The 17,963-nt window shown below is 44.3% G+C and overlaps 1 protein-coding gene across 5 annotated transcripts in view; it reads left to right on the top strand.

The window, feature by feature from the left end:
* The window catches only part of sh3kbp1 (SH3-domain kinase binding protein 1), a 253,846-nt gene that overhangs the window by 139,437 nt on the left and 96,446 nt on the right, over positions 1-17,963 (top strand). For all 5 annotated transcript variants that reach the window (XM_067992652.1, XM_067992653.1, XM_067992651.1 and 2 more), the window contains 2 exons: positions 1,537-1,666; positions 16,568-16,770. In XM_067992652.1, coding sequence (XP_067848753.1) covers positions 1,537-1,666; positions 16,568-16,770 — 333 coding nt within the window. The remainder of the gene's footprint in view (positions 1-1,536; positions 1,667-16,567; positions 16,771-17,963) is intronic.

Below are 17,963 nucleotides of genomic sequence, written 5' to 3'. Positions count from 1 at the left end.
TAAGGGAGTCTATTGCTTTCATATGTCCTTACCAGAACAGTGTCACTCCTTCTCCTGTATCCTACATCTTTTCTCATCACCCTCTCTTTCTGATTATTTCCTTTTTTGGTCACTACATTATTTTTATCATGGCGAGCGAATATTATCTTTTTGGCTTGTGAGGTTTAATTATTTTCTAAGAGCAAGTTCCAATTTAGACAGTAAATTGAAAGCTTCTAATCAAACCCTCCGGTTGCTGTAACCAAGCAAGCGTTACTGTGGTTTGTTCATGGGTGGATTTGCTCATGGATCAAATTTAAGATTTTAACAACAACTTACATTTCTTGCATAAGGCAGAGGATCTCTCAACACTTTATAGGTAGGTAACAGAAGAGGAGGAAAGCAGAAATTGGCGAGGTGGGGGAGGCACCTCCAGAAAGGGTTTGTAGGAGACTTTGAAAGCAGGAAGGGTGTGGGAAGATGGTGGGGTTTTAGGCGACAGTGCCGTAGCCAGGGGTTTGGTAGTAAAGGTGAAAAGGTAAAGTTGGGTGTTGTTGACACACATGTAGAAGCTGATCCTGTGCTTGCAGATGGTATTGCTGAGGGGAATAATATGAAAAGAGGAGCAAGGACTGTGCCCGTGGGTACACCAGAGGTGATTATATCAGCACAGGTAAAGAAACTGTAATGGTCAACCCATCAAGGTCCCCTCAGTGAGCTAAGCTAACTGGTCAACAGCACCCTGGAGCACTGCATACCTGCTTTATTCAGTTGTTGGATTACCAAGTCTGCTACAGACAACTGACACCGTTCCAATCTCCTAATGTCAGGCGTGTCATCTTGGAGCCAGTTTGATCCCAAAGAGATCCAGTTTAACTTTCTGCTTTTTCCCCCAATAAGGAAGGTACGATTTTTAAAACCAATCCAAAAAAATTGTCATAAGAAAATTAAGAGCTCCAGTGTAACTTCTTAGTGTCCAGTTTCCATGTTAGTTTCCATGTTCCCTAGGGCGAGGGCAAACAAATCAGATTACTGTTTGCATCTGTGGACTTGACAAGTATGTAACGCACCAACTTTTCTTTTTCTCCTTTCCCACTCTCGCCTCACCATTGTTCTGATATGTTAACTGCTTCCATGATCCATGGAGACTATAAAATAAAAACTGAAATTTTTTTTCATCCTTTCTGAACAAAAGCAGTCATCTACATGTAGATTAACTGAGTTAATCTTGTCTGACCATGTACTACAGCTGGATGTTTGGTACGCTGTAGTTCCAGAAGTTTCATGTAAACTGTTCTGGTGAAGCTTAGGTCTTGTTAATGTTATGGCTGGATTCCAACCCTTGTACTTTTGCTTAAGTCACTCAGAAAACTTAACTCCCCAAGAATGGATTTATCATGTATAATTAGCTATCCATTCTAAGGCCAACTCACTTAATTTATCCTTGCTTATTAACATAAAGAACATTTTCCATAATTTTTTTTTCAAATTTAGATTTGATGATTGAAGAATATGTGACCACTTTGTGACTCATATAGTGTGTGTGTTTTATTTAAGGTTGAAGAAGGCTGGTGGGAAGGTATCCTCAATGGTAAAAGTGGAATGTTTCCCTCAAATTTCATTAAAGAGCTTCCAGATGAACAAGAGGAAACAGCCAGCACTCAAGAGGATACCACACCAAAGACAAGTACGTTCAGAAAAAATGTTTGTGAAATTCGTATTGTGTCTTATCTGACTAATTTCTTGGATTGGAATGAGCAGAATATGCAAATACCTAGATGTTGTAGTGTGGTCTAAGATATTGTCCTTCTGTGACCTAAGTTTGTTGCTTGAGGAAAGATTATCATTAATTTTTGCGATTCTGTTATCGGCCACCAGAAAATATATTTTGTATTTTCAAAGGACAGGGAAGGGAAAATAAACAGAGTTAGTTTTTCTTCCTTGGATTTGAAGCCTGGATCATAAGTCTCTGACCCTCTGCTAGAGAAGTCAGATGATTAGGTAGCTGAGAAGCTTGACTTATTTATTTACTGAAATTTCACCGTATATCCTAATGAGACCCTGTCTTATTGAGAGTATGGAACCTATAAATAACTTCAGTCTGTTCCTGCCAACTCAAATTTCACCTAATGGTCAGATGCTTTTGGGATTAACTTTGAAAACACTTCCTCTTCTACATAGAGTGAATGAACTCTTGTGTATTGGTGGCTGACCCATTTTACTGCCTGTGCTACTTGATTCAGTGCTCCAAAAATCTCATCCAGGATGTTTGGCTAAAATTGCTTTTGGGTTTTGTTTTGATTAAGGATGTTCCCTAATTTTATCTGCCACTACATAGTTCCTCTCGAAGTATCATCGTCTTGTGCTTGTTTGAGCCTTGCCGTTACTAAATTGGCAGAATTAAGGACATCTGACAACCAAAGCAATTATTTGTTTCATTTTCATGACATAACCTGAGATTGCATCTTTATCTGAGATCCATTAGGCAAGATCAATGCTTATTCTGCCTTTCAAATAGCTGTTTCATAAGGCAATATGAAGAGCAAGTTGGTCCCATACATTAATTGAGCATTATGCTCTGAATTTTATATCCTCATTGATGATTTACAGCCTCATTCTTATAGGTAGGTTGTCAGTACTCTTCTATAGAATGGGCCGTAACGATGTTGGAGTTGATGCTTTCTAAGTATCCTATTTTATATGCAGGATAATGATTGGAAAAAGTTTATTCAAATTGTTATCCTCTGTATAGTAAGCTCTGACCTAACCAACCTTGCTGAATCTGGTGGTTGAAAATCAGTACTTACCAAAGATAAGAGATAAGCATAGATAAAGAACACCATTTGACCCATCCTTCCATAAAAATGTGTGATCCTCCTCTTCACAACAGCTAACTGTCTCTTCAATGCCTCCAGAGTTTTTGCCTCCATTGCCCTATCTGGAAGACGATTCCGTTTGATCTCTCTTTGCATGAAGAAGTCTTTCCTGATCTCAGACTTGAAGATGCATTTTACCACTTTGTACCTATGCCCTCTTGCATTGGAACACAGGATCAGGAGTAGCCCATTCAGCCCCTCGAGCCTGTTCCGCCATTTAGTTAGATCTAGACTGATCTGCAGCTCAATTTCATTTACCCACCATTGCTCCATATTCCCTGATACAATTATCCAACAAAAAAAATCTATCTATCTATCTATCTCAGTCTTGAAAATTTCAATTTACCCGATGTCCACAGCCTTTTGGGGGAGAGAGTTCCAGATTTTCACTATCCTGTGTGTGAAAAAATCCTTCCTGATTTCACTCTTAAATGGCCCAGCTCAAATTTTAAGGTTATGTCCTCTTCTGGATTCCCTCATCAGCAGAAGTAGTTTCTCTGTATCTATCCTAAAATACCGTAATTAAACTCCCCTCAACCTTCTAAATTCCAGGAAATATAAACCAAGTTTATGCAACCTTGCTTCATAATTTAACCCTTTAAGCCCTGAAATCATTCTGGTGAATCTGCACTGTACTCCTCCAAGGCTAATATATCTTTCCTGAGGTTCAGTGCGCAAAACTGAATGCGGTACTCCAGATGGGGTCTGTCCATGGCTCCACGCAACTGAAGCATCACTTCCTTGCTTTTGAATTATTCCCAGAGATAAGGGCAACCTTCCATTAGTCTTTTTGATTACTTCCTGTACTTTCTAGCTTTTAGTGATTTGTATACATGGACACCCAAATCCCTTTCATATCAAAGTAAGTACAGCACAGGAGGAGGCCATTCGGCCCATTGTGCCAGTGCCGGCTCTTTGAAAGAGCTATCCAATTAGTCCCATTCCCTTGCTCTTTCCCCGTAGCCCTCTAAATTTTTCCCCTTCAAATATTTATCCAATTCCCTTTTGAAAGATACTATTCAATCTGCTTCCACCACCCTTTCAGGCAGTGCATTCCAGGACATTACAACTTGCTGTGTAAAAAAATGTTTTTTTTTTTATTCGTTCACGGGATGTGGGCGTCGCTGGCAAGGCCGGCATTTATTGCCCATCCCTAGCGAGATTTTTACAACTGAGTGGCTTGCTAGGCCATTTCAGAGGGCAATTAAGAATCAACCACATTGCTGTGGGTCTGGAGTCACATATAGGCCAGACCGGGTAAGGACGGCAGGTTTCCTTCCCTAAAGGACATTAGTGAACCAGATGGGTTTTTATGACAATCCGGTAGTTTCATGGCTATCATTACTGATACTAGTATTTTAATTCCAGATTTTTATTTAATTAATTGAATTTAAATTCACCAGCCGCCGTGGCGGGATTTGAACTCGTGACTCTGGATTTTAGTCCAGGCCTCTGGATTACTAGCCCAGTAACATAACCACTACGCTACCGTACCCCACTCTGGCTCTTTTGCTGATCACCGTAAATCTGTGTCCTCTGGTTACCAATCCTTTTGCCACTGGAAACAGTTTCTACTTATTTATACTGTCAAGACCGTTCATGATTTTAGCACCTCTATCAAATCTCCCCTTAACCTTCTCTGTTCTACGGAGAACATCCCCAGCTTCTCCAGTCTCTCCACATAACTGAAGTCCCTCATTTCTGGTATCATTCCAGTAAATCTCTTCTGCACCCTCTCTAAGGCTTTGACATCCTTCCTGAAGTGCGGTGCCCAGAATTGAACACAATACTCCAGCTGAGGCTTAACCAGTGTTTTATAAAGGTTTAGCATAAATTCCTTGCTTTTGTACTCTAAGTCCAGGTCACTAATATATATCAAAAACAGCAGTGGTCCTAATATTGACCCCTGGGGAACGCCTCTATGTACTTCCCTGCAGTCTGAAAAACAACCGTTCACCACTACTCTCTGCTTTCTGTCCCTTAGCCAGTTTTGTATCCACGCTGCCACTGTCTCTTTAATCCCTTGGGCTTTAATTTTGCTAACAAGTCTATTATGTGGTACTTTATCAAATGCCTTTTGAAAGTCCAAATACACATCAACCGCGCTACCCTCATCAACCCTTTTCGTTACTTTATCAAAGAACTCAATCAAGTTAGTCAAACACGATTTTCCTTTAACAAATCCATGCTGCCTTTCATTTATTAGTCTGTAATTTTCCAAGTACCAATTAATTTTGTCCCAGATTATTGTGTCTCAAAGTTTCTCCACCACCAACGTTGGGTGACTGGCCTGTAATTGCCAGGTTTATCCCCCTCCAACTTTTTTGAACAGGGGTGTGACATTTGCAATCCTCCAGTCCTCTGGCACCATCCCCCTATCTAAGGAGGATTGGAAGATTGTGGCCAGAGCCTCCACAATTTCCACCCATATTTCCCTCAGTAAGCTAGGATGCATCCTATCTGGACCAAGTGACTTTTCTACTTTGAGTACTACCAATTTTTTAATTACGTCCTCTTTATCTATTTTTATCCTATCCAATATCACGACTACTTCCTCCACTAATACACTGGCAACATCCTCTTTTAGTGAAGACGGATGCGAAGTATTCATTTGGTACCTCAGCCATGCCTCTGCCACCACAAGAAGATGTCCTTTTTTGTCCCTAATAGGTCCTACCTCCCTTTGACTACCTTTTTATATTTATATTTATATTTATTTATAAAAGACTTTTGGGTTCCCTTTTATGTTAGCTGCCAATCTATTCTCATAATCTCTCTTTGCCCTTCTTATTCCCTTTTTTTTTCAGATCTCCTGTACTTTCTGTATTCAGCCTGGTTCTCCACTGTATTATGAACCTTACATTCGTCCTAAGCCTCCTTTTTCTGTTTCATTTTAATCTCTATATCTTTAGTCATCCAGAGAGCTCTAGCTTAGGATGGCCTTCCTTTCCCCCCTTGTAGGAATGTGCTTACTCCGTACCCGAACCAACTCCTCCTTGAAGGCCTCCCATTGTTCAGTTACTGTTTTGCCTGCCAATTTTTGATTCCAATCCACCTGGGCAGATCCCTTTTTAACTCACTGAAATTTGTGGCCCTCTAATTAAGCATTTTCACATTTGATTGTTCCTTGTTCTTTTCTATAACCATTCTAAACCTAATGATATTATGATCACTGTCCCCAAATACTCCCCCACTGAAATATGCTCCACCTGCCCCACTTCATTCCCTAGAACTAGATCCAACAATGCTTCCTTCCTGGTTAGACTGGAAACACACTATTCCAGAAAGTTCTCTTGTACACATTTCAGGAATTCCTCCTCCTCTTTGCCCTTTACACTGTTGCTGTCCCAGTCTATATTTTGCTAATTGAAGTCCCTCATTATTACTACACTGTAGATCTTGCATCTTTCTGCAATTTCCTGCAAATTTGCTCCACTATTTGGTGGCCGATAGCATACACTCAGTAGCATAATAGATCCTCTATTGTTCCTTAATTCTAACCAATTAGTTTCTGTCTTCGATCCCACAACTACATCATCCCTTTCCAGTGTTATAATAGTTTCTTTGATCCATACTGCCACCCCCCTCCTTTCTTTCCTTCCCTATCTTTCCTGAATACCTTGTAGCCAGGAATAGTAAGTGCCCAATCCTCCCCTTTTTTGAGCCAGGTCTCTGTTGTTGCCACTATATCATAGTTCCATTTGGTGACTTGAGCCTGTAGCTCATCAACCTATTTACCAAACTACGTGCATTTACGCACATGCACTCCAAACTCATCTTAGTCTGCCTCGCATTTTCCCCCTGTCTCATCCTTCTTATTTCCCTTCATTTGCTTCTCCACAGCTCCTAGTCTCTTCGGCATTAAGAAAATATTCCGATTTGTCTTTCTCAAATCCAAAGTGGATGACCTCACACTTCCCCACATTAAACTCAGTCTGTCATACTTTTTCAAACTCACTTAGTCTATGTATGTCTCTTGTAACTTCCTGCACCTATCTAAACAAGTTTCTGTGCCTTCTAGCTTGATGTCATCTGCAAACTTGGATATACAACTCTCTATTCCTTCATCCAAGTTATTGATATAGATAGTGAAAAGCTGAGGCCACAGTACAGATCACTGGGGAACACCACTTGTCACGTCATGACAAATCTGCAAATCAGAGAACAAACCCTTTATCCTCGTTCTCAGTCTCCTATCTCCCAACCAATTACTAACCCATGTTACAAAGTTACCTCCAATTCCATGTGCTCTCATTTTGGCCAATAATTGCTTGTGCAGAACCTTATCAAATACCTTCTGGTAGTCCATATGGACAACACCCATAGACACTCCACAGTCTACCTTGCTAGTGATCTCTTCAACTAGATTAGTCATCCATGATGATTCCCTCTAAGTGCTTAGTCACTGTCTGATAGATGCCGGTAATTTCCCCACAAGTAACTGAATCGTGCAGACCAAGAAGTTCCAAGGTTTGATTCTCAGTCCCTTCTAATCTTGACTGATCTCAGCTGGCCCGCTAGTAGGGTTGCTACAATTATCTTGCCACCCTGGGTTAGGGCGGAGAAAATTAGCCAAGGTTCCTGTTCTCGACTGGAAATGGTCCCTACTGGAATTGTGCATGTCAAGTGAAAACAGGATTAGATTCAGCTCTGATGCTTTTACCCCAGTAGTCAAATAACCTGTCAGCTTTTGCTGTCCAGGCGGACATATGAATAATGACCATAAGGCCGATGTATGTATTGGTTATAATCCAAAGCCCATAGAACCATACCCCAGTAAGAAGTCAATATTGTTGGGAAGAGGGAAGAAAATTGGTCGGGTGTGGGGGGGTGGAATGAGCAAGATCCCGCCACCAATAATGATAATTGTCTTGTTCCCCTGAGATCTAGTTAGCAATAAATTGAAGTCATGACCAAAGTTAGTAGAAATCTGCATTTGCTGCCTGGGTAAGAGTGCTATTGATAAAGAGGAGGTGCTAGAAAGGCTAGCTGTACTTAAAGTAGATAAGTCACTCAGTCCAGATGGGATGCACCCTAGGTTGCTGAGGGAAGTAAGGGTGGAAATTGCAGACGTACTGGCTAAAATCTTCCAAACATCCTGAGAGATGGCGGTGATGCTAGAGGACTGGAGAATTGCAAATGTTTAAACCCTCTTTTGAACAAGGATGTAAAGATAAACCCAGCAATTATAGGCCAGTCAGTTTAACCTCGGTGGTGGGGAAACTTTTAGAAACGATAATCCGGGACAGAATTAGTAGTCACTTGGACTGTGTGGATTGATTAGGGAAAGCCAGCACAGATTTGTTAGAGGCAAATCGTTTTTAACTAACCTGATAGTTTTTTGATGTGGTAACCGAGAGGGTAGATTAGGGCAATGCAGTTGATGTGGGGTATATGGACTTTCAAAAGGCGTTTGATGAAGTGCCACATAATAGGCTTGTCATCAAGATTGAAGCCCATGGAATAAAAGGGGCAGTAGCAGCATGGATACAGAATTGGCTCAGTACCAGGGAACAGAGAGCAGTGGTGAACGGTTGTTTCTCGGACTGGAGGGAGGTGTACAGTGGTGTATCCCAGGGGTCGGTACTAGGACTACTGCTTTTCTTGATGATATATATATTAATGACTTGGACTTGGGTGTACAGGGCACAATTTTCAAATTTGCAGATGCCACAAAGCGTGGAAGTGCAGTGAATAGTGAGGAAGATAGTGATAGGCTTCAAGAGGATATAGACATTCTGGTGGCATGGGCGGACATGTGACAGATGAAATTTAATGCAGAAAAATGCGAGGTGATACATTTTGGAAGGAAGAAGGAAGAGAGGCAATCTAAACTAAAGGGCACAATTTTAAAAGGGGTACAGGAACAGAGAGATCTGGGGGTATGTATACACAAATCGTTGAAGGTGGCAGGGCAGGTCGAGAAAGCGATTTTAAAAAAAGCATACGGGTCCAGGGCTTTATAAATAGAGGCATAGAGTACAAAAGTAAGGAAGTTATGATGAACCTTTGTAAACCACTGGTTCGGCCACAGCTGGAATATTGGGCTCTATTTTAGCACCCGCGATCGGGTGCGATCCTGGCGGGGGGGTTCCGAAAATCAGGGATTCCTGGGGCGGGTCGGGAGCCCGGCTCCAACCCGCCCACTTCTGGGTTTCCCACAGACATGCGCATGTGGGACTCCCGCCAGCAATTAAAGCCGGCGGGGTACCACTTAAAGTATTTATTTAGGTATTTCAGGTCGTTTTCAGACCTGATTAAGGAGATACTTCAGGAGGGTTGGGATTTTACAAACAACTGGGACTGTTCCCGTACTGGGGGAAACACTCCCAGTTCAAATGGACGTGTTGCAGCCATCAGCCTGTGGCAGCTGCAAAGGGCCATTTGACAGGTGGGGGGCGGTGGAGACCCTCACTCATTGCAGGAGGCCACTCTGTCACTTTGGACAAAGTTTGGCCTCCACCACCCTCCTCTTAACAATACCTTGCGGACCCCCTCAGATGTACATCTTCCGGATGTGGGCCACCGTAGCTGCAGTCATGACCTCCTCGGAGGGCGAACAGCATCACCGGCCATGCCGTCCACCTCAGACACGTGGAGCTCCACAACACAGTGCTGTGACACATCCGCCTGCACAGCAGGAGGGAGGGCAACAGCAGAGAGAGATGCGTTGCAGAGGGCACTACCCTCGCCACAGGGTCCACAGACCGAGGCTCAGCTTCCTGGACCTCTCTGAGCAGCAGTGCACACGGAGGCTCAGAGTCACTCGACATGTAGTCGTGGACATCTGCAGCCTCCTTCATGCCGAGCTGCTCCCGGCTGGCCCGAGCACCATCTTCTTACCTGTCGCTGTCAAAGTCACCACTGCCCTCAACAACTTCTCCGCATCCTTCCAGGGTGCCACCGGGGACATCGCCGACGTCTCTGTCTGCACAAAAGAGCCCTGCAAATACACCTACACCCACTCTGCAGTGACACAATGGGTGGCATCAGTTGTGGGTCTTCATTGTGATCCTCATGAAAGGGCATTATTACACGAACCAGACAAGATTCGCAAAGACGTGTCAGTAGTGGCGCCAATATAATATGTAATGTGAGTTGGTCAGAAATAGAAGTAAAAACCATGACAAACCCTCAAACACCCTTGTGCATCCCCTTCATGATCACAACACTTTTGCCTTATGCTGCCTACTGCACATATGTGATGCATGCCCTGTGGCAGGTTGAGTGAGGCTGACCGTGAAAGAGATACAAGAGATACAAGAGAGGGTAAGTATGAGAGAGCCATGAGATTGTATGAGGATAGTGGTAGTGGCGGGATGAGTACTGGCAAGGTGAGTAAGTGCAAGTAAGATGAGGATGAGGTTTGAGTGGGTGTGAGGGGTGATGTGACAGGGTAGTGTTGACAGTGCAGAAGGAGATGTGGGGTGGGGGCGGTGATGTGGCAGACGGAGTGTAGGGGAATGAGTAAGGGTACTCACTTTGGCTGACCTACTTAGGCCATTGCAGCGCTTCCTGCACTGTATGCAGGTGGGCGATATGTTGGTGGTGCAGGTGACCTCCTCTGCCAACTCGAGCCAGGCCTTCTTGGTGGCAGAGGCAGGCCGCTTCCTCCCGTCCGCCGGGGGAAGATCTCTGTCCTCCCCCTCCTCCTCACCTCATCCAATGATACCTGGAGTGAGGCATCATTAACCTGGGAGCAGCCTTCCCCCTGGCTGCTCCATGCTGTAATTTTTCCTATTTCTTGCAGCATCAGTCAGTGGAGGACTGCCCCTTCAAATAGAGTTCCTCCAGCTGACAGACCTTACTGCGCATGCGCAGTCCGCCGCCGCGCAGATCAGCAGCGGGGAACCCGGAACAAGAGGTAAGTGGATCCAATCAGCCTGCAATTGCGCGTGGGGCAGACTGATTTCACTGGGCGCGTTACCCACGCACCCAATCGCCCCCCCCACCACGCCGCGAACCCGCCGCCCTGGTAATATCGGGCCCATTGTGTCCAATTCTGAGCACTGCACTTTAGGAAAAATGTGAAGGCCTTAGAGAGGGTACAGAAGAGATTTACTGGAACGATTCCAGGGATAAGGGACTTTAGTTATGTGGATAGACTGGAGAAGCTGGGGTTGTTCTCCTTGGAACAGAGAAGGTTGCGAGGAGATTTGATGGAGGTATTCAAAATCATGAAGGGTCTGGACAGAGTAGATAAGAGAGAAATTGTTCCCATTTGCAGAAGGGCCAAGAATCAGAGTATATAGTTTTAAGGTGATTGGGAAAGAACCAAAGGTGACATGAGGAAAAACTTTTTTACACAGCGAGTGACTAGGATCTGGAATGCACTGCCAGCGGGGGTGGTGGAGACAGTCAATCATGGCCTTCAAAAGGGAACTGGATAAGTACTTGAAAGGAAAAAAATTGCAGGGCTACGGAGATAGGGGAGTGGGACTAGCTGGATTGCTCTTGCATAGAGCTGGCATGGATTTGATGGGCTGAATAGCCTCCTTCTGTGCTGTAACCTTTCTATGATGCTATGATTCTCACTACTTAAACTAAAGATATGAACCACTTCTAAGCACATGTATGTCTTTGTTCTTTACCTGTGGCAATTTTTTGTTAGATAGGAAGTGTTGTTTCATGATGGGTAAATATACTAATTAATAGGACAGCTTTTTGCTGAATATGTATTTTGGTTAACTTGGAAGTTTGAGTGCAGAAATGCAAAGGCTTTTCATCCCATCCAATTGGTCCTTTTTCAAATATCTCCTCAAAGTTGATATATAATGTAGCCATTACCATTTTTCACCAATCCTGCCATCGAGAGGGTTAAAATAAATTTGATAGGTGTCATCTGTCTGTCATAAACCAAGAGGCTGTTCCACTGGGTAATGTGTGTTCCTGCACTATGCAGTAGTAGTGGATGGGCAAATCATATTGCATTTGAAGTTTAACCATTGTTTTATGAAATCATGATTTCAACAGTGGTTAATGCACTGAATTGCATAACTTATTGGGGGTTAAATTGGATAACCCCCAGAAACAGACACTGGGTTCATGGTACGTGATTAATCCACACCTGTTCGTTGTGATGCAGGCAGCACATAACATTTGTGCTGCCTACTGTTTTAAATGATTGCTGCATGCAGCCAGCGCTACTCTTAAAGGGAAGGTGCATTGTGGCTGCAAGAAGTGGGGGGAGTCATTTGAGCAGTGATTCCTGGGCTGTGATACTTTGAAAAATGGCCACACCTGTGAGAGAGCCTGCCCCTAGGTTCTCTAATGCACCAGAGGCCTTGGTGCAAGAGGTGGAGAGAAAAGGAGGGGCATCCTGTATCCACAGGGGTGCAAGAGTCCCTCCGAGCACATGCTCAAGAGGCAGTGGGAGGAAGTAGCAGATGAGGTCAATGCCAGGAGCATAGCACCAAGAACATGGATGCAGTGCAGGAAGAAGTTCATTGATTTAACACGAATTGTCAAGGTGAGTGACTGACTTCAAGTTTTAAGTTGCATATTCCTACCATCTGCACTACAAGCCTCATCCACTGCTCAATGCACTACACCACCACCCACCCCACTCCACATCACCCACCTACAACAATCTCTCTCTCTTTCGATTAGTACTCAACCGTTCAAATCATATGCTTCATCTCACCCTCGCACATTACCACTGTTTAAGCCGCACACCCACTACTCACAGGTCACACACGCTGGCAACTATTCAACCATGATAGCCACATCACCCAAACGTTTTGCAGGGCACTCACTGACACACTTTCCTCTTTCTTGCAGCAGAAGGTGGCGCATAACAGGAGGCAGCAAGAAAGAACTGGAAGAGGATGAGTGTGCCAAATGTTTAACTCCCATGGAGGAGATAGTGCTGGCCATCATTGGAAGGGCCATTGCTGAAGCCGTGGCCACTGGTGGTGCTGGATGGATCAATGATGAGGTTTCTCTGCATTCTATTCCTCCTTCTCATGTCCCACTTCTCCCTCATCCCACAATCTTTTCTGACTCACGTGCTGCAGATGGTATAAGCTCGCACTTCTTACTTTCTCCTCTTTCCTCATCACAGCTCATCCCGTGCCCCTTTGTCATATCTGATAGTCAAGAACTGGAACCTGCCCAGTCAGAGGAGGCAGAGGAAGACGACAGTGATGATGAAGACACATCGTCACTCGATCTTACACTCGTAGCCACCAGCTCAGAGACTGACACTGCGCGTACTTTAGAGGCTAGAATAGAGGAGGGATCTGCACATGGTGAGACACTGGGCACAAGTGCGCAGGAGTCAGGGCGGGGGCAATGGATACCGCAGGTGCCAGCTTGCTGGAGGGCGAGGTGACCTACTAGTTCTGCAGAGGAGCCAGATGATGACTTCAATGGACCACGCTACAGAAGACGGCTGATAGGCATATACAACCAAATGCTTGTTGCACCGGAAAGCCTGCCAGAAAGCCTGCGCACAATGTCAAGGAGCTTGGAGGAGTCCAACTCCAACTTGGCACAGGGCTTTGCGCAGAGCTTGGATCCCATGCTTTCCCACGTGGAACACGTGTTCACCTCCATCAGCACACCTGTGGAACACACCATGATACAGCGTCTGATGACCGATGTCACAGCTTCTATTGCAGCACAAACATCTGCCATGAAAGGTCTGACTGCTGCATTTGGAGCTCAGACTGCTGCTATTGTAGCTCTGGGTACCACTGTTGAAAAGGGCTTCCAAGGCATCACAGCAATCCAGCAATCTATTCTCCAACAGACCACCAGGATTGCTGAGGTGCCACCCTGGCAGAGTGGCAGTGGAACACAAACTGCTGTCCCCTTGCGGGAGGACTGTATTCCTGCTCCCACCCCGGCCACTCCGCCAGTGCCCTTGCTATTGCCTATCAGCCAGTCAGCCTAGACTGCTGCAGCCAAGGCTGAGATGGTGCAGTCTGAAGCCAAGCCCTCTCGGCCCAGAGCTGCTCGAGGTCGTCCTCCAAGGTCATCTGCACTCTCCTTAATTGAAGATCAGCAGCCTTCCACCACCCATGCTCCAGTCACTGGGGATGCACCTCGGAGGAGCACTAGGAAAGGTAAAGGCAGATGAAAGACAGGCACTAAGGGAATGCACAAGGTTGAATAGTCTTATTTGCATAATTTCATGTGTTAATTTATAAATGTGAATTTGAATTTGTATTTGGTGGTGGTTTTTATTTCTGCGATGAGCTGAGGGAGGAACCAATGTAAGGATGATGATTTGATGGTCATGTGGGAGGGGAAAGGTAAGGAGTGTGGGACTGTTCGTGAATGGGGAGGTGCCATTGAGGTTACTGGCATTGCCCATTAATAATCTGATCACGCAGAGCCCTGGCAGACTGGGCCTGTCTATCTTGTAGCCTCCCTGCCTTTTCCTCCACTTCCTGCTCCTGCTCCTGCTCCGGGCAAGGGCTGATCCCTCATAATGGCCAGGTTGTGCAGCATGCGGCATCCAACGACAAATCTTGATACCCGCTCAGGTGACTACTACAGGGCTCCTCCAGAGCGGTCCAGGAAATGGAAGTATTGCTTGAGACAGCCTATGATGTGCTCTGTGATGTTCCATGTGCAGTATGACTCTTGTTGGAGGCCTGCTGTGCACGTGTGCATGCGTTCCTGACCGGAGTCATGAGTCATTTCATGAGGGGAAAACCCTTGTGGCAAGTCAAAGTCTGGCTACTGAGTGACAAGGGTTATCCCCTCATGAAAGGGTGCTGGCTGAAATGTGGGTGGAACAGAAAACTGCTGTAGGATGAAGGGATCATGACTGCTGCCAGGATAGCGGGTATTCACCTGCATGATGTGCTGTGTGTGGTCGTACACCAGCTGCACATTGAGGGAGTGGAATCCATTTCTGTTCACTAATATGGCCGAGTTCAGAGTGGAGTACGCATGGCAATATGTGTGCAGTCAATGGCATCCTGCACCATGGGGAAGCCTGCAATGCGAGCAAAACCACATGCTCACTTGTCTCTGGCAAGAGGGAACGAGATGAATCTGTTTCTCATTGCATACAGAGTTTCAATGACCTCCCTTATACAGCAGTGTACTGCAAACTGCGAGATGTTGCTTATATCTCCAGCAAAGGAGCCAGAGCCCTAAAAAAAAAAAGGAGCCAGAGCCCTAAAAAAAAAAGTGCCACGGTTACCTTGACTGCCACAGGCATCGCTGTCCTTGCCCTGCTTTGAGGCTGCAGTTGTGACTGCAGCAGTTGACAAATTTCAGTCCTGACCTCTACTGAACTGCAGCCGTCTGATACATTGGTTGTCGCTGAAGTTGAGGTAAGAGAAGGGGTCCCTGAGGACCCTCCTTGGATATGGCCTCCTGCTGAGCGCCCTGCTCCTCCTCCTCCCTCATCTAGCAGCTTGTCCTGCTCTGCGTGGCCTCTCTTCATTCTCCCAGTCATGCTCAATTCCCAGAGGAAGCCCTAGAGGCCACCCATGTATGGAAGCAATTTTTTTCAGCGCTATATTTTAAGTGCCACGAAAAGTACTGCAAGACCAGCCTGACCACACTCGATAGAATTTTTAAACTTTAGCCAAGTATAGGAAACTTCCAAAAACACATACAATTGCACCAGCAGCCAGAGGAAATAATCCAACTAACCTGTAAGTGTTCCACAATCCCTTCAGATAGCGGTTGGAGGGTCCTCCATGCCTTTAAGTCCTTTTCAGGTGTGCAAGGTTAAGACAGGGCGCTGGCTGGAGCGTGGAGGTCCAAAATTTCATCGGCTGCTGCTCATCAGCGTTGCACACTGATTCACGTCATCATCTCCCTATTCTACAAGCTGCCGATGGTCGTTAGATGCGCGTGCGCAATCACCTTTATCAAGATGGTGTCCTGCACACTTCCGGTCAGAAATGTGCACGCGCATCTCGGACGCCATTTTCGGGACTTAGGTGTCCGCGCAGCGCCTACAAAACGGATGCTATATGGCCCAATTTCGCCTCCCATTAACTCCTGCAGAGAAATGTAATGTAAAAGAAAATTCTAAAAACGTTCCTCAAAATAATGACATTACAAAATTATGTATAGGAAATACTAATGTGTAATTCAATTCATGCCGTCTACACATGGGCACAATGTGGGAAAGGGGGGAAAATCAAGAGGTAAAAGGACTGAGGTAGAGCTTTATATTTGGAACATTCTGTAGTTTCTCATCTGACTCCAGAGATTACTCCAGAGACTAGAGTACATAAACCAGGCTGACATTTCAGTGCAGTACTGAGGGAGTGCTGCACTATTGGAGGTGCCGTCTTTTGGATGAGATGTTAAACCACCTCTCAGGTGAAAGTAAATGATCCCATGGCAATATTCGAAGAAGAGTAGGGGAGTTCTCCCAGGTGTCCTAGTCAATCTTTATCCCTCAACCAACATCACTTTTTAAATAAAACAGATTATCTGGTCGTCTATCTCATTGCTATTTGTGGGAGTTTGTTCTGCGCAAATGACTGCCGCATTTCCCTTCATTGCAACAGTGAGTACGCTTAAAAAGTATATCATTGGCTGTAAGTGCTTTGGGGTGTTCTGAGATCATGAAATAAGTTATATAGATGCAAATCCTTTCCTTTTAACTTGATGCAATCTATGAATTAATTAAAAATGGAAAGCTTTCCTATTCTCCACTGTTAGCCTCTGCTCATGAGCGCTATGGTGCAGGAATTACTACACTGTATTTAATTAATTAATTATACTTTTAGATGTTAAGGACCAAGGAAGTCCTGAACAGGATGCTACAGATGGAAGTGGTGGAAAAACGGATGGATCAAATGGTGCGATAGCAACAGAAATTCAGCCGAAGAAAATAAAAGGATTTGGCTTTGGAGACATTTTTAAAGACAAACCTATCAAACTAAGACCAAGGTCCATGGAAATAGAACTTGATAACAGCAATATTGATAAGGTAAATGCTCCATTAACTAAAAAAACTACATACAGTAATTGAATTTAATGTTTCTAGTTTAGCATCAGGTACTGTTGCGTTCTATAATTTTTATTTGTGAGCGTATAAATTACGCTAGAGTTGTGTAGGCCTGCCTACACAATAATGGATAATAAGAAAATGGCAGACTTGTTAAATGAGTACTTTGTATCTGTTTTCAAAGTGGAGGAATAGGACAAAATACCAGATGTACAAGGGAACCTAAAAATAAGCCAAGAAGAGGGACTTAATGGATTTAATATAAGTTTTTTAAAAAAGTACTTAAGAAAATAATGGAACTTAAGTTAGACACTATCTCCAGGACCTGATGGTTACCACCCCAGGGTATTAAAAGAAATAGGTGAGTAAATTGCAGGTGCATTAGTCATAATTTTTCAAAGCTCTCTAGATTCTGGAATTGTGCCTTTTGGATTGGAAAATTGAAAGTGTCATTCCATTATTTAAGAAGGGAGGGAGAAACGAGGAAACTACAGACCTGTCAGTTTAACATAAATTGTGGGGAAGTTACTCTAATCTATCATCAGAGTGACTGAGCACTTGGACAAGTATCAGTTGATCAAAGAGAGTCAGCATGGATTTGTGAAGGGTAGGTCATGTCTGACTAATCTAGTTGAATTTTTTGAGAAAGTCACTAGTATGGTGGATAGAGGAGTGTCTATGAATGTTGTCTTTATGAACTTTCAGAAGGCATTTGATCAGGCTCTGGACAAGAGGTTATTAGGAAAAATGAGCTGCATTGGAGTTAACCTTTTGACATGGGTTGGTAATTAGTTGGAAGATAGGTGACAGAGAGTGGGGATAAAGGGTAAGTTTTCTGATTGGCATGATGTGACAAGTGGTGTTCCCTGGGGATCTGTATTATGGTCTCAGCTCTTCACTATCTATATTTAATGACTTGGATGAAGGAATAGAGTTGTATATCAAAGTTTGCAGCTGACACTAAGTTAAGAAGCACAGTAAGTTGTGTAGATAGGCAGAGGAAGTTACAAAGGGACATCAACAGACTAAGTGAATGAGTAAAACTGTAGCAGATGGAAGTGAGGGAAGTGTGAGATCATCCACTTTGGATCTGAGATAGACATATCAGAATATTTTCTTAATGGTGAGAGTCTAGGAACCGTGGAGGTGCAAAGGGATTTAGGTGTCCATGTACA

This window comes from Heptranchias perlo, chromosome 11, assembly GCF_035084215.1.
Source record: "Heptranchias perlo isolate sHepPer1 chromosome 11, sHepPer1.hap1, whole genome shotgun sequence".
Lineage (NCBI taxonomy): Eukaryota > Metazoa > Chordata > Chondrichthyes > Hexanchiformes > Hexanchidae > Heptranchias > Heptranchias perlo.
The sequence above is the reverse complement of the archived record's forward strand: the minus strand, read 5'-3'. Positions and strand labels throughout refer to the sequence as shown.